The sequence below is a fragment of the Topomyia yanbarensis genome, chromosome 2 (genome assembly GCF_030247195.1).
Source record: "Topomyia yanbarensis strain Yona2022 chromosome 2, ASM3024719v1, whole genome shotgun sequence".
Classification (NCBI taxonomy): domain Eukaryota; kingdom Metazoa; phylum Arthropoda; class Insecta; order Diptera; family Culicidae; genus Topomyia; species Topomyia yanbarensis.
The window spans coordinates 458,737,224-458,763,343 of record NC_080671.1 but is presented as its reverse complement, the minus strand read 5'-3'; the positions used below and the strand labels follow the sequence as shown (position 1 = coordinate 458,763,343).

The 26,120-nt window shown below is 39.0% G+C and overlaps 1 protein-coding gene across 7 annotated transcripts in view; it reads left to right on the top strand.

Annotated features, from left to right (window-relative positions):
• Positions 1-26,120, top strand: part of LOC131685914 (supporter of activation of yellow protein) — a 71,670-nt gene that overhangs the window by 5,469 nt on the left and 40,081 nt on the right. For 6 of the 7 annotated variants that reach the window (XM_058969939.1, XM_058969941.1, XM_058969940.1 and 3 more), the window contains exons 2-4: positions 3,698-7,507; positions 19,602-19,684; positions 19,763-20,010. In XM_058969939.1, the coding sequence (XP_058825922.1) occupies positions 3,912-7,507; positions 19,602-19,684; positions 19,763-20,010 (3,927 nt within the window). In that variant the 5' untranslated portion in view covers positions 3,698-3,911. Of the gene's footprint in view, positions 1-3,434; positions 3,627-3,697; positions 7,508-19,601; positions 19,685-19,762; positions 20,011-26,120 lie in introns of those variants that run through there. The other variant, XM_058969945.1, reaches the window with a different exon arrangement.

Genomic DNA, 26,120 nt, shown 5'->3' with positions numbered 1-26,120 from the left:
AATGTGACGTTATCAATCCGAAATTTGATAGTCTATCAGAGCAGTTACTATGGTGCAACTACAGTGGTGGACACAGAATTAGCACACTCATATCCCCAACACTTGCAGAACGGATAACGTAATAAAACCAAATTGATCAATAACTAATTCTTTCAAGACATGTAGTGCACTGTTAGTGGGTACATGAAAATAAATTGTATGACATGGTATTGAACGAAATCTGTAATTATATGAATGAAATTAACAAGGAAGTTAAATGGGGTCAGGACATGGAATTAGCACACATTTAAAAATTGCTGTTAATTTTGATTTAGATCAAGACTAATGGTTCAGAAAGCTGTTTAGTATTTAGTCGGGAAACATTTTTGCTTGAAGACGGTCTCTAGACAACGGGCAACGCTTTCAACCAGCGTACAATATCGCTCCAGTAGAATCAAAAGCTCTCTAACTTCAAACCATGATCATTCAATTTTTTGAGGTCCAGAGATCATTCAGATTCTTGGGTTTCTTCGCTTGACGTGTTTTCCACATCGTTCCACAGATTTTCTAGGTTTGAGCGGTGCGCAGGTCATAAAAGAACACTAACCAACTGATCAAAAAGGCACTGTTTAACGAACCGAGATGTATGCTTAGTGTCTTTATCATGCATAAATGTTCATCGCAATGACCGGTAGATGGCACCATATGATCCTACGACATTTAATTGTACTGATGCTGATCCATTCTGCCATCAATGTTCACTATTGCCATGCATCACCGTGCCGTGAAAAAGCATGCACGAGGTAACGAGTACATATATGCCGATAGGTTGTCTGCAATGTTGTATACAAATAGCATTGATATACTAAGTTTTGTTTGCTATTGTTTAGGTTATAAAATGCATCGTAAATAAATAATGAATATTGAATAAATAATTTCAAAATGAATTCGATGATTTGTGTCGAATTAATAGTCGACCAAGCATCCAGGACCAGGTTATAAAATGCGTCGAATTTATTTTGAAATTATTTATTCAATATTCATTATTTATTTACGATGCATTTTATAACATAAACAATAACAAATTAAACTTAATATATCAATGCCATTTGTATACAACATTGCAGACAACCTATCGGCATATATGTACTCGTTACAACAATACAACCGTCATTGTGTTGTACTGGTTTTATGGTTTGGTCGACGAAAATGATAGATTTTTTTGGTTCCATGGTGATATGATGTTCTTCAGTAAATGTCGTTTATCGTAGATGGGAATTATATTGCAGAGAACTGGTTGTAATCTGCTGCTCAAAATGTTTTACTGCATTATATAGCCACTCCCTGGAACGTCCGGCATATTGTGAGATTTATTCTACGTTATTTTCGTTGTTTTTACGTGGAAAATCAATTTTCTGGGCTCGGATAATATTGAGAAATATAGTACAGGCCAGATTCGATTATCCGTAGGGTGCAGAAAAATTTCACTTCGGATAATCGAATCAAATAGAATTTTTTTTTTTCTTCATGAAATATATTTGTTATATGTTGAAAAACAGTATCTAAGGTACATGCATCATTGTTTGACCTATGGTACATGCATTAATGTTTGACTTATGGGCGAATATCGATTGCTTTACATTCTATAAAGTGAAACTAAGACATGTAATAAGTTAGCCAACTTATTTTATGCTAAGGTTGAACAGAAAAGGGGCAAAAACGAAAAAAGCGGTTTTTTCCACACCGTGTGTTAGATCTTCATAAAAATTAATCAGCAGTACTGTAACAGTATTGTGTTCGATTAAGTTTGGATTAATATACTTATGTTTCGGTTCATTCAGACAGAAATAACAACTGAATTTGAAATTACGCACCACTGGTTTGTATACAACAACAAAACTTTGGGAATCCTCTAAGAGAAGCAACATGCTAGATTCCACTGAGAAGCCCAGGAATTTGTTTCAAAACCATTAAACACAAATCCAGCAATGGACGCCTGCTGAACGGTCTGCTGGGCGTCGCCCAACGTTGGTCCAATAAAGAACTGTAGAAATTTCTGTATTTCTACGTATTTTTGTGAATATTTTGTGAGAACATAAAATTCTTGCTTTCCAAAAATTGTAGCTAGTATCAGTTGTAGTCGATTGGTGTACGAAAATATGTAAGTCATCGCATCGAATTCAAAAGTATATGCTAATTAAGTAAAACTTCTGTATTTCTATGAAGATTTCATAATTTTTTAGGAAATATTTCTAGAGAAAATTTTCAATAGGACGTAAGTAACATTGAGAGCCTCTCTTTGTTTACTTTCTCTTTCGTTTATTACGACGTCATTACAACACTTTGTACTAATTTTCCAGCACATATCGAAAGCCGACGGTTTTTACTACAATATTATGCAAAGAGTAGAGTAGTAAATGTTGAAATGGCCGAGTAATGAACAGAAGAGAAAGACCCCAAAGAAAATCTCTCATTGTTACTTACGTCCTATTGAAAAGTTTCTCTAGATTTATTCTTTCAGAAACTGTAGTTGGTATCAATTGCAATAATAGACATGTAATGTAGCTTTTGAAAACATAATATGCAGAAAATTGACACAATTTCTTCGGACTACGGATAATCGAATCATTTTCTACGGATAATCGAGTTACGGATAATCGAATATGGCCATCCGATTCTTACAAAGTTGTTTTCGTTAGCCGACTTTTAATCTTGAACATCAAGATATACGGATGCTCCTACGAGCGATTAATTTATTTTAAAATTATTTTTATACTGGAGGTTCATCCTTGCCGAGTTTTATGGGTGAAAACTTTTTAAGCGATTCTTGTGCTGAAGGATAGCTGTCCGACTTTTATGGTTGAAGTTTATTTCCGATTTTTATATTTTAATGTTTAAAACGGGTTTTGCGAAGCATGTTCTATCCTTGCGACTTATTTTCGGTCGCTGTAATATTCTACAACTTAAAATTTCTGAAAAAGGGTCGGATGTGTATCTTTGACTTCAGCTGCATCGGAAAATAGCAAAAACAGCACATAGCATAACAAACGTCGTTGGCATAATTATCCAGTTCTTAGGAAGACAGCATGAACATTATGAAACACTATTTGAGAAGACGCAAAAATTCAAAAATTCTGCTCTAAAATTCTCTAAATTTCATGTGTAACAAAAAATTGTGCTCTCACAAATTATGTCCATTAAAAGTACAGATAGTCCCACATTGCGCACGACCAGTGAACCATCGTACACTGCCAACGAATGACTGCTGATTGCTCGAAATCCGAACAACGATGCACAACTACACCAGCCTGCTACGGTACCTGGTGTTTGTGAGGCCATGCAATGCCATTTAGTCGAGCTGCCCTGCTTGCTTTTGATCTGGCTCTACGCTGTGCGACTACGGTCTGTTCAGCCCGTCGCAACTGTTCTGCTGCTGATGGTAGCAGTTGGATGGTTCTTTTGACGAGTTTTTCCGATTCGAGTTCTACGATTATCGCATTGCTGACCGCGACCGCGACGACGAATGATCTCTGCCTCTGCGGTTCCCCTCCCCGAGGGGGGAAGTTCCGTGGCCACTGCTTTCCATATTTTATTGTACAAAATGTTGTGTGTGTTTATACATATCTCTTCACTCGATTGATGATGATGTTCGTAAAGTGGCTCGACAAGAAGCGAATCAATATTATTACAATTTTACAACCATTTTTCCCCCATTTAGTGAGACCTAATGCTATGGAAGTGATTTGGAGTTTTGTGTGAAGAATAGTGTTCAATCTGGAAAGTGATGCAGTTTTCGACGTCAAAAAGTAAAAATAAGTGCGAAACAGTGCGCGAAAAATTATAACAAAAGCACCAGCAAAAGGTAAACAACGTATGAAAAAAATATATAGACTAGATGAGACACGAAATGCGGTCAGAACAGACTGAAAAGAATGGTCGATACTTGTCCGCCGGCTGTCGCTGAGAATGTCCGTCATCATAGTGCAACCAACGGGACCCTCATCACCACTAGCAGCAGCAACAGCGACAACGACCAACACCGAAAACAGCTGGAAGTGACAAAGATGAACAGTGCAAATGTACTGGAAGCTGGAACATCATCACCTGTAGAAACTGTAGAGGAAATTTTCCGGAAGGATCAACAACAGCAGAACGAAGTAATTGTCGTTTCCGAAGAAGACGACGAGCAGGAGAATGGTGACCCGGAGCAGAACGGGTCTACTAGTGTGATTGTGATGGGTGGTTCCTCGAAACGGGAGCAGGAATCGACTCTCATCAACTGCCAGAGCAAAGAGCAACAGCACCAAGAGAAGCAGAAGATAATTGATAAGGAGTTTGACAACGAACTTGAGATAATAGAGATTTCGTCAACTCCCCCGCCAGACGTAGCACAGAAACGTGACGGATTGGTGGAAACAGGGAACGAGGCTAGTAATAAAATTGGAAATAATAACGATAGTGCAGTGCTGCTAAAGCAAAAAATTACAGACGCTCTTGATGGAAAGACTGCTAATAACAACGTCTTGCTGCCCAATTGTATAGCGCGACCGGCGTCAAAAGAATCTCCGAAAGAGGAAAATCACAATCGTGAAGAGATGGGTCTCTCGGAAGAAAGTCGGAAAGTGGAACCATTAAAGATCAACTTGAACAGGGAACCGATTCGGACGATAATTAAACTACCACCGAATTTGGGATCCGCGTCAGACCAGCAACCCAGCTCCCCAAAGATCACCATTAAACCATTGAAATCTCCGCAAGATGTGGATGCTCTTCCTATCAACAGCATACCGAAGCTTACCATTAAACCGATCGTGAACCCTGAAGAATCCGGCGGTGGCGCTCATACGTCCGTCGGAACAGAACAAATGCAAATCATTCCTAAATTGCACATAAAAAATCCTCCTCAGGACAGTTCGACAGCAGACGGAACTGAGCCACACATTGTGCCTAAGCTAACGATTCGCGGCGTTAACCATAGCAATTTGGTAGCGGGAGCCTCCGGAATCAGCAGCAATGAAATATCCGGTCCCGCGGCGCAGAATTCTTCCAGCTCGCCTCCGATGGTTCCTAAGCTAACAATAAAGAAGGATAATCATCATCACCATAGCAGTCATCATCATCACCACCACCACCATTCTCACCACAATAACCGGGTGACCAAAGAGGATGATTCTTCGTCGACTCCTCCAGCAATTCCCAAGATACACATCAAAGCAATACTGGAACCAACGGTGGCACCAAGCTCGAGCGGTGGCTCCGGTTCTTCTGCAACTGGTCCCGTGCTAACTAGTTCCGAAGGGGTAAAATTAACAATAAAGCCCATTCCGGAACCACCACTGCCGAAACTAACCATCAAAACCAACTCGCTAAACACGAGCGATGCTTCAGTAGTCTCATCCACCAGTAGCAGTTTCTCGCCGAAGCTGGCTTCACCTCCACCGGCATCACCAAGTGATCAACATTCGAGCGTAACGTCGACGATTCCAAAACTTACTATCAAACCCATCCCGAAACCTCCACCCGCGGTACCACGCGATCCCTCAGAAGTCCCTATTCCCAAACTTACCATCAAACCGATGCCACCGAAACCGGTTGCAGCCTCCGAAGACAGCTGCTCAAGTGAAACCAGTATTAACTCGTTAGAATCTTCCCCCATCTCATCATCCTCATCGGCTCCCAGCTCGGTCATCCATTCACCGTCGGTAGTACCCAAGCTAACCATTAAAGTTCCCAAAGAGGGCGATTCTGTCATTACTTCTCTACCGCAACTTATTACCGGTTTCAACACCATCTCGACAGCAGCAACCACAACAACATCCATCTCCACGATACCGGTAGTGACCAAGCTGAACATCAAACCGATTCCACCCCTGCCACAGAAACCAGTGGTTTCATCGCGGCTGCAGGAGATAGAGCAGGAACGACAGTTCACCGTCAATCTCGAAATCGAGGAACCCGAGCCGATTTTTATTTCCAAAATCACCAACAAAGCAGTCCCCAATATGAAATGTATAGATCTGGAAGCACCTAGGAATATGCTGAAACCCGCGCTAAAGTCCGACGCGATGATTGAACTGTCCAATAGTGATGTCACTTACAATAAAACCAAACAACCACTTGAGGTAGCAGTGAACTCAAAATTGCTAGATTCTGGTTCCGACTCACCGCGAGTAATTCTTAAGATTAACAAGGGAATGTGGTGCACTACAACCCCCACCACTGCAACGTGTGCCGTCGTTGTTGAGAAAATAGATCCGACCAGCAAAGCCGAAGAGGCTTCAAACGAACTAAAAAGACAGATTTCAGGAACACAAATGGAATCCATCGAAGCACCGGAAAGCAAAAAGTTCAAATTAATGTCCAACCATCAATCTAGCGCTGATGAACCTCGCAAAGCATCTAACTCGGAAAATGACGTCATTGTAATAGACGATGACAGCAAATCCGATACCGTGGACGATACGTCGGAACGTCCTGAAGCCGAAGAATCCCCAATCCCCAAACCTCCTCCACTGATTGAAATTGCGAAAGTAAAACCCGGTCCACCACCGCTCGTCCAAGGAACGCCGGTAAGTCACCAAACACCCCCCGGAACCGGCAATAAGTTGAAAGAAATTTTAACTAAAGCGAAACGTCAACGAATGCTGGTCAGCCAATCACCACAGCCCGATTCCGAATCTCGTCCCCGACGTACAGCTGCCCTACAGGCAATTCCAGCTTCCTTACTACTTCGACGACAGCCAGCTAACATTTCCCATCCGCTCCCAGCCGAATCTAACATTACCAGTGTGCTGATGCTCGAGAACGACGGAGGTTCCAGTTCGGACTGCATGATAATCGATGATCAGCTGACGATGGTCGATAAAAATGGAACCTCAAGCAATAGTAACAGTAGCAGCTTCAGTGTTCCTTCCAGTATCAGCACAGTTACAACTGCTCCCGCCGTCACGACAACTGTTACTTCCCCAATTGTCATTCCACCAAAGGTTCGCATGAACACACGGAGCGGAGCCGGACATCCAACGCCACCCAAGGAGACCTTAGTATTCAAACCTCCCGATAAAGATTCCGGTTTGGACGAAGGTAAACTGGAGTCGGAGGATGTTCCTATTCCAGCGAAACGACCCCGTGGAAGACCGAAACGAATAAATGTGGTACCTAAGGCTATAGTAGAACCACCAAAACCCGCAAATGAATCATCTCCGAAGGTCGAACTAGCAGTTGAAACTAACGGTAGTACGAGCTCGTCCGAATTGCCTCCCATGACCAATCTGGAAATGTCGAACGATATTTCACCACGAGTGCTGCTGAAACCACTGACACCGTCCCGGTTGGAGATTAAAGCTTCTCCGCAAACGGCGGTGGAGACGACACCTGTTGTCTCTGTCCCGGAAACCTCCACGATCACCACCACCACCACCACTTCGCAAACTGGAGAGATTCCCTCCGTTCCGTCCCAGGAACCATTCAATGGAACGGAGGTGAAATTGCCAGATGGAAGCATACCGATAGAGCCGATAACACCGAGGTGAGTATCTCTTTTTTTCTATATATACTATACAGCGCACAAGAGATAATGCATTGAACCGCTTTGGTAAAAGTTTTATCATCTCCATGGGATTATTCAGTTTAAATGTCAATGAAATGCACTCAAACGTTTGGATTATAATTTTTTAGTTCAGCAAACCTTTTGATTGCACTGAGTACGGTTTCTGCGAAACAACGATGATGTAAACGATATATATTAAGATTAGAATCCAGCTTAACCCTTTACTGAGCCAACGTTGTTTTAACACAAAATTGTACCTCCAAGTGTGATGTTTAATGGCTTCAAGCAAACCGTTCAAGAATTACTTGGTCCGACAGTGAGTCACTTTCAGTTTGAAGCATAAGCTGTATTTTTCTTGTATTAACATGAATTCAATGAGTTTTGAGACGTAAATTTCACAGCCATATTTGTCGTTCAACAGCTTATATTAAATTTAAGAACTCCAATGTTTTGAGTCTTTTTCTCAAAACTTCTTACGGAACACCTTTACTGTTCCTCACTTCTTAGCTCTTATTTCGCATCTCACATCTTTATCGTTGATTTTTCATACCATACCGCTTACACATCTGTCAGCTTCTATATTTCGCCTTACATGTTTTTAGTCTACCTCGTATACATCTCCCTTTCTCAAATCTCGACGCATATCTTACTTACCTTATCGTATCAATCAGATTAAGGCGGTGATGATTTTAATGTATCAAGAAGTCGTCCCCAGTTCACTGGGCCCATGGCTGTTTGTCGACAGCCTCGCCGGACACGAAGACTCTTCAGGTCCGCTTCAACTTTGTCGATCCGTCTTGTTCGCTGTGCACCTCTCCTCCTCTCAGCTGTCGGATTCGTTTTGGGAACCATCTTTAGCAGATTGTTGTTCACCATTCTGACGTCTGCACAGTCAGTCTTCCATCTGAATCCCACCGTAGATCGTTAGCAACACCTTTCATTCGAAAACACTAAGAGCTCGTTAGTTCTCCGCCAGCATTGTCCAGGTTTCGTGGCGGTAGAGCATTAGTTGGTTAATTTCGTGCGGACGCGTACTTTGTTCGTCCGCAGGGTTTTTCGAAGTCCAAAGTAAGCACGATTATCTGCTAGGAAAATCTGCATTTCGCTGCTGCTGCCATCGCACAGTGGTCCAGGAAGCGAAATTAGCGGGAAACAATTGTTAACGCATTCATCTTGAGGTTTAGAGATTTGGTGTCTTAGTAACATTTATTGTGCGTGACAAACTGCATCTTTTGGCTGAAACGGTTTTAGGGTGGTCCTTAAAATGTCAAAGTTGTAGATATTATTTCAAATTATAGTTCAGAGAGAATGATACTTTCTTCTGCAATATTCTAGAACAATTAATTCTGAGCAACTTTGTTGAAGATACTAACTTTGTATCTCAAACCGTTTTCATTTTATAGTGAGTTGCATATCATAACTTAGGGTGTCTCTCAAAAAAGCAGTTTTTTTCCGTACAGTTTTTTAATATGATTTTTCTCACAAAAGTACTCTTCAGTGTACTTTTAGAGCATGATTAGAGGCAACTTTTGCTGAAGAAATAAAAATTTTATCTTGTCCGGTTCAAAAGTTATACTTAATTTTCACTTAAAAATACGCCTTTTTCAAATGTCGATATCTCAAAAGGGGGCAAACGAAAATTGATAATTTTGATTGAATTTGAAAGTCTGTACTTTTGCCTACAATTTTGTTGAAAAATTGGAGAACGCTTTTTTGTCTTTCTGAAATAAATCAAATTTAAGTAACAGCATTTTTGCGTATAATCCTACAGCGCTCATATTAAAAAATATTTGTTTTACGCTGATTCTGTGAATTCTTATAAAGGCTTTTCAAGGATCACATACATTTGCAGGCTTTTCATAATGCAGATAGGGTGAAGACCACCAATCACCAATGACTTGACCTATGATTTGCTTCCAATTATTGCCAAGATTTCCCAAAATCTACACAAATTTATAATCGATTTCGTTCATTTGCAGGAACGGTTTCAGCACGTAGCAGTATCAAGATCTGCAATCTACTAACCTCAAACCAAAAAACAAAATTGACCTTCATATAACAGTATTGTTCAAGTAAACAAAAATCTGATATCCTTCTGTTATATAAACGCAACAAATTATTCAACATAGTTTTTAATATTTTTACATGAAATAAGAGAATCATTCAAGTACTTTAAAACGACTGTCGTAGATTTGGTAGACCACTCTGCAAAGCGCTTAATTGAGTACATCAAGTGCAATACTGAAACCCAGAAACTAAGCATGATTTTGATTATCAAATGGGAAACTGATGAGAGTTCGACTCATTGCAGCTAAGATGTTTGGTAACGATTTCCAGTATTACACACATTAGCAGTAATCTTTAAAAGACGCGCTTATTGTGGTTTTCAAATCATCAAACTAATCTTCTACTACAAAAATTAATGGGTATGATCAAAGATTCATCGACGAAGATGAAAACAGAGAATTGCGCGAATGCAACAATTCCTATATACAGTATGTAAAAAATTAAAGACACCCCTTTATCGTTTCAGTAGTTTTGGTCATAGGAAAGGTTTTTTTATAATTCGTTTATTTGACACGGCTCATAGCGGTAGCTTAACGGAGCCGTGGATCTTTTATATGTTTACAAATGTAAAAATAAAAATATATAGGAAAGGTTTGTTGTATTGTACGACGAGCATTCTTTTAAAATTTTTGATTTACTGTTTCACAGCCAACAAATAAAAAACGGAATGAGTTAGTCGTCGTAATAAAGTGTGGCAGTCTAGTAGTGGTAATGGGATTAAATAGAAGAGAACGAGGGTGTCTTTAATTATTTTACATACTGTACACTTAGGCTTCTTTATGTAGGGGATGCGCGCATAAAAAACCGCCTAAAAAGACTTCAGTGTATATTTGCATTTTTGATAGCTCCATTATGTTTGTTGGTGGTATGGTAGGGTGGAAGTAAGAGGAAAGCGATTCTAGTTTCTATTGCACTCGCGTACAAGTTATTTAATATACTGGTTCTCAGGAATAAAGCAAATATATTGACCCTAACGCATTGATCATAATTTATATGCATTTCAACGACTGTACATAGGTCGAGTAATTAATGATAGAGTGCGCCACCCTAACGAGTGAGCCCAAAATAGGGTCATCACCCTATTTGCAATATGAAAAGCCTGCAAATGTATGTGATCCTTGAAAAGTATTGACAATAATTCACAGAATCCGCGCAAAACAAATATTTTTTAATATGAGCGCTGTAGTATTATACGCAAAAATGCTTTTACTTAAACTTGATTTATTTCAGAAAGACAAAAAAGCGTTCTCCAATTTTTCAATATATTGTAGGCAAAAGTACAGACTTTCAAATGCAATCAAAATTATCAATTTTCGTTTGCCCCCTTTTGAGATATCGACATTTGAAAAGGGCATATTTTTAAGTGAAAATTAAGTATAACTTTTGAACCAGATAACATAAAATTTTTCTTTCTTCAGCAAAAGTTGTCTCTAATCATGCTCTAAAAGTACACTGAAGAGTACTTTTGTGAGAAAAATCATATTAAAAAACTGTACGGAAAAAACTGCTTTTTTGAGAGACACCCTAAGTTATGATATGCAACTCACTATAAAATGAAAACGGTTTGTGATACAAAGTTAGTATCTTCAACAAAGTTGCTCAGAATTAATTGTTCTAGAATATTGCAGAAGAAAGTATCATTCTCTCTGAACTATAATTTGAAATAATATCTACAACTTTGACATTTTAAGGACCACCCTAAAACCGTTTCAGCCAAAAGATGCAGTTTGTCACGCACAATAAATGTTACTAAGACACCAAATCTCTAAACCTAAAGATGGATGCGTTAACAATTGTTTCCCGCTAATTTCGCTTCCTGGACCACTGTGCATCGGCGGTCACCAGTGAGCCCAATACACGAACTCATCAACCATCTCGATATCATCGCTATCAATCGACATACGCGGTGGGAAGCGCGTTCCTAGAACCTCTTGCTCTTATATATTTTGCTTTGGCACATTTATGGCCAGTTCAATTCGGTTTGCTTCAACCTTCAGTCAGATGTATATCTTCACCATTCGGCGGCGTAAACTGAGCAGACTCCTGGAAAATTGCGCCACTGCAGTCAATTCTCGCTCTTCTTATCATACCTTCCAAAGCGATTTTGAACAGTACACAAAATAGGCCGTTGTCACTCCATCTATCGTCGTTTTGATCAGTCCTTTCAGCCCGGATTCTTGTAATGATATACCATAGCTGATTTTGTAATCTATCAACATTTGCGATATTTTTGCTGGATTTGATCCGTAGTGATGCGTGCACCAGTACAATCTGCTTGACATTACCCCACAAACTCCCTTGCTAACAGTGATACGCGGCGACAAAGGTTTTGGGAAAACACCTCATAGGTGGCATTCAGCAATATGATTGTTCAGTAGTTTCAACAAACCAGCGTATCACCCTTTTTATCTTCCGATAAAATCTACTTTTTGATTTTCGAAATCCCTTAGTGGAGCACTCCTGCACTATAATGTTGATGAGGGCAATGCTCGTTTATGATGCTGTAGTTGAAGAAACGGCCTATGATCCTCACTAGAGTGACAGGAAAAAAATGACCCCTATCGGCCCACCTCTGAGTCGATTCCTAGTCCCACCAGGAGTACTTGCACCAAATTTAAAGCAAATCGGACAAGTCTAACTACCGGACCAACGTGACTGAAGTTTGTATGGGAATTTTCGACTATTTACATGGAGAAAACCCACCAGCTCGCATTTTCGCCACTAGGTGGCACTGTATGCATCGTATTATCACAGAAAGTGAAAATAAGAAAGATATTTTAATTGTCTACAACTTTGTCAAAGACTGCTAGTAAATCCGGCTTTGTTAAAAGAAGTTATTAAACTTTTAACGAAGTGATGTCAGTCAGTTTTGCATGGGGCCTAACAGTGCATGGTCGTGTATCAGTACTCGAGTCACACGAACTAAACATTTTTGTGAAATAATCGTTAGGTTTAGCTCAATGGTATGTTTACAAGAATTATAGTAAATAATACGAGTCATGCTTTGGTTAGAAAATTTTAGTTCCTCCTGTTACCGCATAGAGGGCGCCAACACTAACTTTTCAACGGAGAGAGATAGAAATTTGGTGTCGTCTACAAAGTTATAGAGCAGGTATTTTTCAGTATTTCATCCGAACATCTTGATACTCTATCTCTCTTCTATGAAAAGTTAGTGGTGGCGCCCTCTATGCGGTCACAGGTAGAACTAAAATTTTCTGACCAAAGCATAGCCCGCATTATTTAATACAATTATTGTAAACATACTATTCAGATAAATCTAACCATTATTTCACAAAAATGTATAGTTCGCGGGACTCGAGTACTGATACACAACCATGCACTGCTAGGCCCCATGGGAAACTGACTCAGACATCACTTCGTTAAAAGTTTAATAACTTCTTTTAACAAAGCCGGATTTACTAGCAGTCTTCGACAAAGTTGTAGACAATTAAATTATCTTTCTTATTTTCACTTACTGTGATAATACGATGCATACTGTGCCACCTAGTGGCGAAAATACGAACTAGGGAGTTTTTTCCATGTAAATTGTTGAAAAATTCCATACAAACTTCAGGCACGTTGGTCCGGTAGTAAGACTTGTCCGATTTGCTTCAAATTTGGTGCAAGTACTACTGGTGGGACTAGGAATCGACTCAGGGGTGGGCCGATTGAGTTTTCAAAAATTCATCATTTTTCTGGGCAGTCTAATCCTCACTGTTCACATCTTTTTGATGATCTCCTGCCACTTGATCACGCGTTGGCACACCTTTCCCTACACTATGAAACCCATTTCTCATCTCGTACATGACGAATGAAAACCTGTTTAAAGTCTCGTAAATAGAAATAAAAAAATTGTTTGTTGTGCCGCCACTCTGGTAGAATGAAACCACTCGGTTTCTACTTTTCTACTTTTCCATCGAGTAGAATTCGCTCGAAACCCAGGAAGCCAGCCGATTTGCAGGTCTTGGTTCCAAATTTTCAATTGTTTCTATCGATATTTTCTTCCTGATTGTTCGTTACGTGGAATTTTGCGGGTAGCTTATTGAGCCTGTACCAGCCACCTGTCGTGTCCGAAGGCCGCCTTGTTGGGTTTATGACACCTGCGATAGGTTTTTAGTTCTGCCAGCGATAGGGTCATAGTGCCCATGTTCGTTTACAACTTATCATTCACCCATTGCCGTTGGCCTATAGATCTTTTGTCATCAATAGACGCAAGGGAAGGCATGAGTTAGGAGCTTGTGAACACTGAAGTATTCACCCTTTGACGACCATGCCTATCAACTCTTATTTTTCACAGTTCTTATTTCTTGAACACCCTTGTGTACGGAAATGACCCCATTGACTTCGTACCACTGCAGTGAAAACCCGTTTTTATCAACCCCAATTTTGTCAGCTTTTCGACTCGATTTCGTCAGCCAGCCAAGTTTATGAGGCTATGTCTTCTACGGACTAATGTTGAATATTTTCACAGCTTCCCACCCTCTAAAAGAGAGCGATTAAATGCCTAAAGGATCTAAATGCCTCTGTCCCATCTCAGGAAGACCAAAGGAGTAATGTTACTCCAAACCATCTTTGTCAAGTCAAACCCAACGATTTATCAAACCCCCTTTGAACTGAAACGGTCGGTACGGTTGTCCACGTTACTTCCTTATTTAAGGTTCAAAATGATTCGTTGATTAAATTCTTCATTGGATGAATAATTTGATTGCCGTATAATTTGTTTGCTAAAGGTATGTTTTGTTAAAGTTCCCATTTTGTCAACCGTGTCTCTGCTGTATAGGGCAACATTTGAATAGTGACACGAAGCTAGATCCGGTCAGAAGATCGTTGGGCCCTCAGGTTGCTTCAACAGAGGAAGCAGACGTTTCTGTAGACACTCATTGATGTAGATCTCCTCGTTTACTTTCCCGGTAGTCATGAATGGCGCACTCCATCTACCACATGAGCAAATCGCTTGCCAAATTATGTATGTATTGGCAAACTTTAAAAGTTTCTGCTTCCTTACTTCCTCCGAAACATCAAACTTGTGCTTGACGGTAAAGAACAGTAGCTCCGGAAGTCCGCCTCGACGTAAATCTCATCATCCATGATGAGACAATGAGGCTTCGTCAAGGTGTACAATTTTCGGGCCCGTGACTTTCCCACCGTATTTTGCTGTTCGTTACGATTTAAAGACTTCTGCAATTTGTAGGTGCGCAATGTTAGCCATAAATTTCTTAAGCATAAGTATGTTAGGCATAATGGACATTAGGCATAATTGACGATTGGCCTAATTTACTGAAATATAAAAATACACGCAAAGCCTTCTTTATTGAAGAAATTTCAACCTTACGCTTGTTTCCGGTTAGAAAAAAACTACGCTATGTCTTCGTATAGCTTTAGCTGCAAAATAAAAAATACCATACCCATGCGAATTGTTTATCTCTTACAAGTATAGATTTTTTCTATTTTTTCCGTGGTTGAATTGGAGCTTTCTTCATTGAATTCAGTGGTTTTCAATCTTTTTCTTCCAATATTAATCCCCATGATGCACCCCTTTCTAAAAATTGCTCACCATCAGAAAAAATGATTTTCAATCGGATGAAAACCATAATTCTAGACCAACACGTGAAAAGGGCGTAAGTGCAAATGAGAGCCTCACTGTGTTTACTTTCTCTTTCGATTATTATGGCTTCATCATAAAACTTCCCAACAATTTTTTCAATATATAACGAAAGACTCTGATTTCGCCTCATATTATGCTAAGTATTAAGCAGCAAAGGTAAAAGCGGTCGAGTAATTGAAGGAAGAGAAAATAAACAGAAACTTTTATTTGCATTTACACCTTTTTCACATGTTGGTCTAGAATTTTCCAATTAGAATCCTGTTCCTGTGCACTATCAGCAAGCAATTTTTGACACACTGAAGCAATTGTAAAGACAAATATCCGTCGGAAATGTTAGAATAACCAGTTTAAATTTATCCCGCATAATTCACCCCCTACAATAGTCTAATTTACCCCCGGTTGAAAACCACTGATTTAATTGAACAGTTTTGGTTCAAGCATATTTCTAGCCTGTTGATGTATTACCAATACAATTGTATCCAAATATTGAAAAATAAAGCAAAATAATGAACATTGAGTTTTGGAACTCATGAAAACTTGCAGTGTTATGGACAATATCAGCATTAGGCTACGAATGTTATGTTTGTGACGATACCTTTTTTGTTTTGGTAATTCGTCACCGTGCATAAAAAAAATCTCCCTCGTATCAGACTGTTTCCTTATAACTGATGGCCTCAAGAATATAATTATTGAACCGAATAATGTGGAATATAACCGATATAGAAGCAGCAATATTCGAATCTTCGTTGAATGAATAATAAAATGCATCATTCTTTTATCAGCTGTTTTTTCAAGCCATATATTTTCTTCTGGCACAATTACACCACGCATGTATGTAAGAACTAAACTAAATTAATGTGCGTTATTAATACCTTAATATAAATGAGATAAATTTTACACAAGAGTGCTGAGCCTATTTAAATCATGTGCGATTTATTAGTTGCACGTCGAGAAATTAACGCAAATTGAGTTTTCGCATGCCAAGCATTCGGGTTGTTTTTTTTATTTGAGTGAAGATTACTTCAGTAGTAAAGATTTCTACAGCACAACCATCAGCTTCTAGAGCAAGTCTACGACACCAAAAGATGTTCAAACATTCACGCTCTTGCCACTTTAGGCCATTACCGCAAAAAAGCAAGTTCCTTTGAGTGATACATGATAATTAATGCCGTCGTCCATTATGTTAGGATCTTTATGCCTAACGTACGTATGCCAAACGTCCGTATGCCTAACGTATTTATGCCTAATGGGGTATACCCGCGCAAGGATAAATCATGTAAGCGATCTTCTATAGAGTCATTGTCAATATGTACTGGGATGCTGATTCTAATGTTGCCGCATTCAGTGGGGTGCTGCATATTTTTCCGCGAAATTAATGAATATGCTTGGGTCATGTCCTTGAACATAATTAGCACTTGATGTAGAATATAATGCAGTTGTAGGGTGTTAACTTCTGCCATATTGAGCTTCATCTGCACTTTCAGCAATTCTTCCACTTCCCGAATAACTCGTCTTATGGAACATTTTGAAAAGTCAACAACAAAGAGTTGAGAAGGGAAACTGGGTAGCAAAACTAGTCCAATTTGGAGCAGTGGAACTAGGAATCGATTTAAGGACGGGTCGATTGAGTTTTAAAAAGTTTTTTTTCTGGGCAGTTTATTCTACGAGATCTCTTTCTGAAATTTATAGAGGATTCGTCGAAGAGTAATCATTGCTGTTTGTTCTACGCAAAATCTACTTTGACATTCACAGGCAAAAATATAACAATGGAGCGCTGTATCCTAAACAGTAACGGGAGAAGCGGTATTAAAGATTGTGAAATCAAGACAGTAATTTAATTCGAGTTTATGGTCTACCAGAAGGGCCAAAAACATATGCGGTCATCCAACAAATTCGAAGGCCTTTGTTTCCTTTAAATCACTAGCTTTCAGAGGGTTAGGGCCTAGCACAAGTATTATTTTTATTGTCGAGATTGGTTGGGTCGGCGCTGGGCCTGTGGCCTTCGACTGGCATCTGATTGGTGCAGATCTCTTAATGACTGGTTGGGGGATGTTTATTCCTACCTACAAGCGAATTAATCAATTTGCTTTGTTGATGATATAACTGAGTCCTGCTAGTTGTCGGCTCTTGATCTTGGATATGTTAGCTGTTTCTTATGAGGGCAAGGTATATTAGAGACGCAATTTTTTCACCCAATTTCAGGCATTGTCTTTTGGCGGATCGAGTTCTTTTTATAAGCTACTGATGAGGTGATCTTAATTCGGCTAATCGGTGGGTTTGGGCATTGAGTACTGTATCGAAAATTAGTTATAAGCATATTTCTAATAATCACAAAACAATTTGGGAATTAGGAACAAACACTCAGTACGGTAAACATCAGCATTTGTGGTTCCGTAAACCGGGGTGACACTTTTCGAAGTAATCATTGCATATTTTTAGACGCAACACATTTTTTTCTAGTTTAATATTTTTAAACCATGTAATGATGTACGGAGAACAAGATTGGGTGGTTTTACCTAAAATTGTCCGCTTACAGCTATTTTTTCAAAAATGATTTCAAGTTGAAGTCCGTTTTCGTATTCCAGGGTGACTTTGATAACCTGCATGTTCACCCACATTAAATTATTGATGTCAATGTTTTTCATTCAAAAGTTTGTTTAACCTAATTCTGGAAAGATACTCATTGTTAATTGGTATTATACAAAGTATTCAATGTACTGTAAAATTCGAGTAACCAAAATTCGTATAATTTGTGTCCAACTAGAATAAAAGATTCTGAAAACCTTTAAACTTTATTTCAGTGCTTTATCAATGTACAAAATGTTTCATCCATTTTAACACGTTGGAATATTGAACAATAAAAAAAAAGTTGCGAATTTTAGCTTAAAATAATTTGACATAATACCAACGAGTTTCACAAAAAAATGTATTTAATATAAACAAACTCTTAAAAGTAAATTTAGCACATCCCACTCTAAAGGAAAATAAAAACTCGCTTGTAATTTATTACTCTTGCTCAAATCTGAGATTTATTTGTTTTATAAAAATAACCACTACGAAGCTTCGTAAAAATAAGGTAAAGTCAAATTTCGGTTTTTTGTAGTTTTTGTACCCAAAAACTGAACAAAATACTCAAAAACTATAACAAACCAGTATTTCATAAGTTTAGAGTAAAAATCATTTCAAATTAAAATGATTCGGTAGACTATTCTGGGTTCTCCGGTTTAAGGTTCCTTTGATGTGGAAAATTTGTGATTTTAAGCCACACGAACAAATTGCCTGCCACACAAGATCTTTTTGTTCAAATTTTTCCAATTGGATCGACTTCTCGAGGTCAGTAACATCCTCACCTTCGTATAAAATTGCAGTCCTGGAAGCGTCCTGAAATCCTCTTTCACATATGTTTCATTATCCATCAAAATACACGAGGACGGTAGTTGCAAAATCCAGTTATATAGCTTCCTGGTTCTGGTTTTTGTTCTAGATTTTTGCTTAGCACTTTGTTTCGATATTTTCTGCTTCTTATATGTCCTCATGTTGTGACGCATTAGGATCCTTTGGATCATTCCCACACTTGTTCCAGCCTTTTTCGCCAAATCACTAATCGATATCGATTTCTTCCGTTTGATGAGTTTGACTACCTTTCGGTCCAAATTTGGGTTAGCCGGTCCTGGTTTTCTTTCTCTTCCCGCTAGATCCTCGATCATGAACAGTGTTCCCTGAATTTGTTAATAATTGATTTCATAGGCGGGGTGTATATCGAAGCGCTTTGACAAATTGTTCATCGTGGCACCTTTCTTATGTGTCCGCAATTAGCACTTTAGTCTCCTTTGAAATTGACGACAGTTTGAAAACAATAGAAATAAAGATGGATAAACATGAATGAAATAAAGAATTAATATTTCAAAACATCCAATTTATCATTTAGCCCAACCATTTCTCCTTTCCTATCTGTAAGAACACGAGATTTCGAGGGAAGCAAACCCTCCCATTAATTTTCTGTGATAATTGTTCTCCTACTTAAACGCCACACTACTCAACATGTTGTATCTCAGCGTTTCTACCGTACCAGACCCTCAATGCAACCCAAACAGTGTAGTGACGCTTACTTGTATCAGCTGATTGTTATGTCCCCACTTAGATTTCTGCATTGAAGCGTAAAATCGACAGAAAGTAAACTCATATACTACAACAAGTAGTAGTAGAAGCAGTAGCGTGGATGGAATATCAGTAAAGTAAAACGCAATCGTAGTAACGGTTAGTCACCAGTGAAGGTCCCATATCGGGGTATTCGGCGGTAAAATGTGTCATCTCTTGTGGTGACTGTCTCCAACGCTGTCTCTTAAGTTTGCTTGACTGATTCATTGAAAACGACCATTTCTTTTCATCTATTTAATACAGACCCCGAGGAAGAGGCCGCGGACGAGGTCGTGGACGGGGTTCCAGATCTGGCAGAGGCTCTAGATCAGTGCCACCTAAACTCGGTAAGTCAGCAGATCAGCATTCCTGTATAAGTCTAATCAATAACGTTTTATTTATTTACAACCAATTTCTACTTGAAGATGGCGAAGGAAGTCTATTGTCTCCATTGGCAGATCCATCCTTGTCGACCCCGATTCGACGGGGTCGGGGTGGTGGGAGAGGTCGTCGGGGTGGTGGGCGAGGTAGCCGGGGAGGACGAGGTAGCCGGGGAGGCCGTGGACGCGGTCGTGGTCGTGGACGTTCGAATTCTGCCAGCCCTCAAAAAGGCACAAGTCCTAGGAAAAGTACGACCAACGATTTCCACGGTTTTTTGACGCCCGACGGAACGGTGAGTACCACACAGTTAATTATTCAACGCTGAATGCATCTCAACCGATCTTCCTGCTAATCGATAGTACGTACGACGGTGGGCCGCGATGTTCAATGACCTACATGATAATCAAACGCTGTTCATTCACAGCGAGTACTAACACCTAAACATACCTTCCGGCTACTATTTTCAGACGAAGAGTGCATATTTTTTTCCTCCTGCTTTCCTACAAGTTTCACTTATTTTTGTCCTAGGCTGCCTCCTATTTTACTCTCTCGCACAATCAGTTTCGTTCGTTCTCTCCACACACGTTTTCAACTAACTAACCTACCATACAACCACCCACCCACCCACTTTGGCTCACTCGGCTGCCCATTTGCCGGATAGATGCTGGTCGCAAACTGCTCGATTCTCGTCTCGCCGTGTGCTCATCATTTTTGGGCCGCCTGTTGTAGCAGCACCCATGCAACTAGCGGTGTGTGGTGGAGAGAGGGAGAGAGGGAACCGGCAATCGCTGTTTTTTTTTAGGATCCGTCATTGCATTTTTGTTTTGCTCCGGATTTTCCGCTCCGCGTCCATTCCCTCTCATGGACGCTCGATCAATCTACCCGCCCCTGTGGCGGCAGAGCACATGGACCGGTGGCAGGCCGGTATGCTAAAATCCTTGCAAATGTTCTTCCCGCTGTAAGCGTTGAAGTGTTAGTTACAGTATAATCAGCTGTAGCAGAACGTTGCGCGATAGAAACTCGTAATTTTAAGTAATTACCTGCGAAGGGACATGGTCGTCAACTAGATCGTAGCGTTGGGTGGTGTTACGGAGAGTGTAGGGTATGGATGAAGCATGAAATAAAAAATAAAATAAGTATGTGGCTCCTTCATGTCCTTGCGAAGTTAGTTGCCTACAATAATTTACAAATGTTTACAACTTCAAATTATACGAAATGTGCATTTGGGACTAACCATCAATTTAACATTTTTAAACATTGGAAACGTTTACTTAAACTTGGGGCTAGAATCGTGATTTGCTGTTATTCCATGAGTCTAGTCGCCTAATATGTGTGTTGTGGGCTGAGAATCTATTGCGAACTACCTATGTCGAAATAGAAGGCCAATTTCCGTACAAAAATTACTTCTATCTCGGGTGATACTCGTCACACTTCCATTAATTTGTTGAATGTCTGATCTTTGTATTTTTAATTAGTTTGACACGCTAGCTTGACGGAATCTTGAATTATTTTCTGTGAATAACGCTTCTTTAAGGTTGATAGCATTCCTAGCGGCTTCAGCATTTCGTGATGTGGTGTGTGGTACGTAAGGATCGGAACATAGTATTCGCGTAGTGCTATTTAATATAGTTAATGCATCAAAATTCAGATAAGAAAAAATAGGTTTGGTCAGCTGGATATTGAAATTTGAACGCCCTTAGGAATGTCAGGAAAAAAATTTCTCCAAGCATCATACGTAACGAATCCTACTTCTCCATGTTTCGACATGAATCTTTTAATGTGTTCAGGCCTGGTAGCCATATTTCAATTGTATCGTCATTCATATATGCAGGGATCTCGGCTTCCACACCGTGGTGCATGTTGTTCTTCGCAAAAGTTACCATAACAGTGCACAATCACGCACGTGATGTAGTTGTATTTAGGTCACTTCCGTAATATCGGCCCTTTTATGTTCTTTGGCTCACTTCACTGTGCAGAATTCTAGTTTTTAGATTCTGGGATGAATTTCGTAAATAAATTACGGCGCTGGTGGTTGAGTGGTAAGCGTGACCACTACTCATTCCAGTTGGTCTGGGTTCAATCCCAGCCGAGGTCGTAGAGATTTTTTCTGAGGTGAAAAAATCTGGTCACGTCGTTCCTTCGAAAGGAAAGTAAAGCATTTGGTCCCCGGTCTAGTCCAGATAGTGGAGTGCGCAGTAGTATATACGGCCTCTAGGAAAAGCAAGTATCGGACTAACATTCCTTCCCTTTCCCTCCGCGATCTTCATTCGAGCCTGGCCGTCGCCGGTATTGATCAGTAAAACAGTTTAGGATTACCAGGAGTTGCACATTGAAAGATGTTTCGCTATTCCCAAGCCTAATTATCTATTGATTCCCTGTGCAACTTCAGCTAGCCCAGATCTATAATGGAGTAGCAACCAGGGGTGGTCGCACAAGCTCAAGCCCTGGGATGAGTCTCGTAAATAAATGTTTGATTTTCTTTTGTTCTATTTGTTTCCTATATCACTTACATACACACGGTGTTCCTAAAACCGTTATTAACAAAAAATGACCATAAATTTGTCATACGGCATTCGAAAGATACAGTATCCAAGCATCTTCTCAGTGAATTTTAAAATGATCCAACGAGAGATTCGAGAGAAATTGCAATTTGAAGTTTTATGACATGTTTCATAAGGTTACCAGCAAACACCCACGGGTTTGGTCCTATCTCTATAAGCAAAAAATATTTGTCTACTTATTTAGTACATGGCATTTAAAAGATATAGTAATCAAGTATATCCCCTGCAAGTTTGAAAATATTTCATTGACGGAATCGAAAGTTATAACGGTTTGGATGTGGTATGCGGTTATAGGTGGGTTTTGTACCAGACTTCAAGCGTGAATCCGTGTTTGTCCATTGACTATTTTGATCGTTTATACGCGTCGCGGTTTTTAAAGGAAAACCTTACCATTTAATTACATAAATATAATGTACAAAAGGTGTTATTTATATGGTGCACTGAAAAATATGCAAATAGGGTTGTCTACCAAACGTTAAATATAATGTGTAAATTAAAAAAAATGGATAAAAGTTGGAATGTTTACTTCAAAAGTCCATATCTTAATGGTTTGTTTACCGATTCTAATTATTTTTTTCATTATTGAACAGGCATCAGGTTTCATCGTTCATTTTCATTAAGAAGAATATAAAATAGAGTCATCTACATCAATAAATAGGCAATATGATCCTGTAACAATGAATAACAGACTTTCGAGACTATTTGAAGAGTTTTGATACTCATATTGCCAAGCATTTATTAAAATTTACATCATATCATTGTTCTGGAACATTACTCCGGGAAATCCGGATTACCAAGAACTAGATCCATTCATTCGGTTCAATTTCACATAATCAAAAGGTTTTTTTTGTTGGACACATAGCGGTTAAACACGTGATTTTTGTTTATGATCCTGTCATGTTCCGCGTATGCTCTTTATTGCAAATTAGTTACTGAACTTGCGTTTCGACTTCGTCTCATCATAATCCGATACTAACTTAACTACCGGACTAAGTTAGCGCCGGATTTACGCTAGTTAAAAAAACGGAGACAATTTGTGTTCCTGAGCAAACCGCTAGTCAAGCGTGATATCCCGCAAGAAATAAGCTCATTTTAAGCTGACGAGAACTAATGAAATCGATATCTATCCCGTCTTTCGAAAAGCAAACAGAGATGAACAGCAGCAATTTCATTGATGCTAATCGTCGACAGGTTTTCAGTGGTGGTCTTACGTGGTTTTTCTTTTGTCTTTTCACACGGTAAAAAGGGACAAGTCTATCTCCCAGGGACCATGTTGTGGACTTGACTGATTTGTAGTTATCCTGCCTAAGCCTGACTCCCATCAACAGAAAACAAAAGTCAAGCCGATAAGGTATTAAACCTGTTCTAATGACCCTGCCACTTCTAGTTTTCCGATCTGTATACTTATCTGTATACTCTCATCTGAGTCTATGGCTCTAAGTTTCATAACTTTCCCCACCCAGTAATATCTAGCTAATTGAATGTCGTTAAAATGTAAAAAAGAAAATGTGACTACATATAGTCGAAATAAAAAAGGAAAAAAATTATTTTACTGTATTTTACTGTATAAAATTCAAATAAAGGAAACAGATCGGACGCTTAGCATTGCGAAACCTATTTGTATTCAGGTACGGAAAAACACGTGCTTCGATTAGTGATTACATACACGCTTGTTGCAAGTGTTTAAGAAGAACGTATTTGCCTTTAAGCACAGCTCATGAAAAGAAAAATGATAAATTATATTATTACACGGCGAAACAAAATATTTTTTTTAGCAGAACGAAAAAAAATGGCGAAAGTTTGGGGTCCCAGGAAACCCCTGGTGAAGAAATTTTTGAAAAAAATTGGAACGGAACTTCACAGTTTAAAACCAAAGTTTGTATGGAGAACTAGGGTGGTTCTACAGGGCAGATATCAATGAAAATGGTCATCTTAAATTTTCGCATAAAGTCTTACATAAATGCTTATTACATCGAAAAAGTGATCTATGCAAGTTTTTAGCTCAATTGGACATCATTAAGGGGGTGCGGCGTTTGAAAATTAATTTCATATTATAAGACAAAATCCAGAGGGAGAGAGGGAGGTACATGAAATGTTGTAAATCGACTTTTTTTTGTCAAAATATGTCTAAACTAGCATGAAACATCAGCATTTAGTGTCAAAACCAAAAGAAAACCGCTAAAAACAAATTTATTTATTTTTGTTCCAAGGACTCGGAAATTTTTGAAAAAATTCTTCGAAAATCGAAAAATTTATTGTAATGTCCTATAATTGCAAAAGAATTTTCCAACAGCAGAACAAATAAAAAGATGGCAGGGATTTAGGGTTCCAACTAAATCATCGTGAAGAAATTTTAATAATTGGAACGTGACTTCGCAATTTAAAACCAAAGTTTCGTCAAATTTTTAAAAATAATGGTGAACTCAAGTGATTCGTAGTTATGCTGCCTAAGCTCGACCCTCATCAACAGAAGACAAATGTTATGCCCGTAAGATATTAAGCCTGTTCTGATGACCCTGCCACTTCTAGTTTTCCGATCTGTATACTTCACATCATTGCTCTCACTTAAGTACTGTTGACCCGCATGCCGCAACTTGTTATTTTACCTTAAATTAATTACACAGATTTGATCTATCGCTCTCGTTTTGCATATCACAAAGCAGAGGAGATTCTGGTTCCCTTTAGCTCTCATCGCTCTGACCTAGGTTTAATAGGACAGGGAGAGTCAGTCGCATAAAACTATTGGAACTTTATACATCGCATTTGTCTATCGCGGAAAATAAACGGTTGGAATACATTTTATACAAGTCGCAGTATCAACGCGAGCGTTCACTAACCACGATATCACCACCGATATAGTTCACGTTGTTTCTCTACCACGATCCGGTGAACCATGGGTGCTGGTTCACTCGAACAAGTACTATGGCTCTAATTTTCATAACTTTTCCTACCCAGTAATCTCTAGCTAATTGAATGTCGTTAAATTGTAAAAAATAAAATGTGACTAACATAATCGAAATAAAAACGGAGAAAAAAAATCATTTTAATGATTATATTCTTCTTGCCATGGCGAGTACTGGGACAAACTGTAGAAGCAAACAAGATGCCGTCGTGAACGTAACATCCGTAACCTGTCCAGAATAATGTTTAAGTTCAAGAAAACTGATGCAACCTAAACAAAACACATGTATTCTCACTGTTTATTGCACATTTCGAAAATGAGCTATTACCATAGAAACTTGAATACTCTTGTGTGCGAACTAGAGCTATTATAAATACCTTTCTATTTTGCCTTTGATTTGCAGATGCAATTACTATTTAAATTGGTAGTGTTCCGAAAAAAGTCAAAATTGTTACCGGTCTAGTATTTATTAATGCGTAACGTCGCGCACACTAATTAGGTTTGTTGACACACGCAAAAAATATTGTTCTCAAAATCGTGAGAAAAAATGTCATGAATTCTGGAACAATCGCGTTTTTACGTTACGAAGACAGGACCGTGAACAAAAATAATGTGTTTCATAATTATGTTCCGTTTCCCTTCAGTGACACCAGCATAACGCTTTTATTAGCGGAGATATTTGTTTTTGTTTTGTGAATTTCAGTCACGGTTTCCGGGTTGTTATTACCAAATGGATTTTATGTAGGTGAACTAGTTCACAACTTTTTGAACATTATTCATGAAACCAAAGGTTGACTCATGATGTTATTCATATCATTAAGAACATTGTTTCCCAAATCAAAGCATTTTCTCGCGAACTAATTCACGAAATTCGGAATTTTATTCATATATCCATTCAATCCTCGTGAACTAATTTATGTTTCCTAATATATTAGTCAC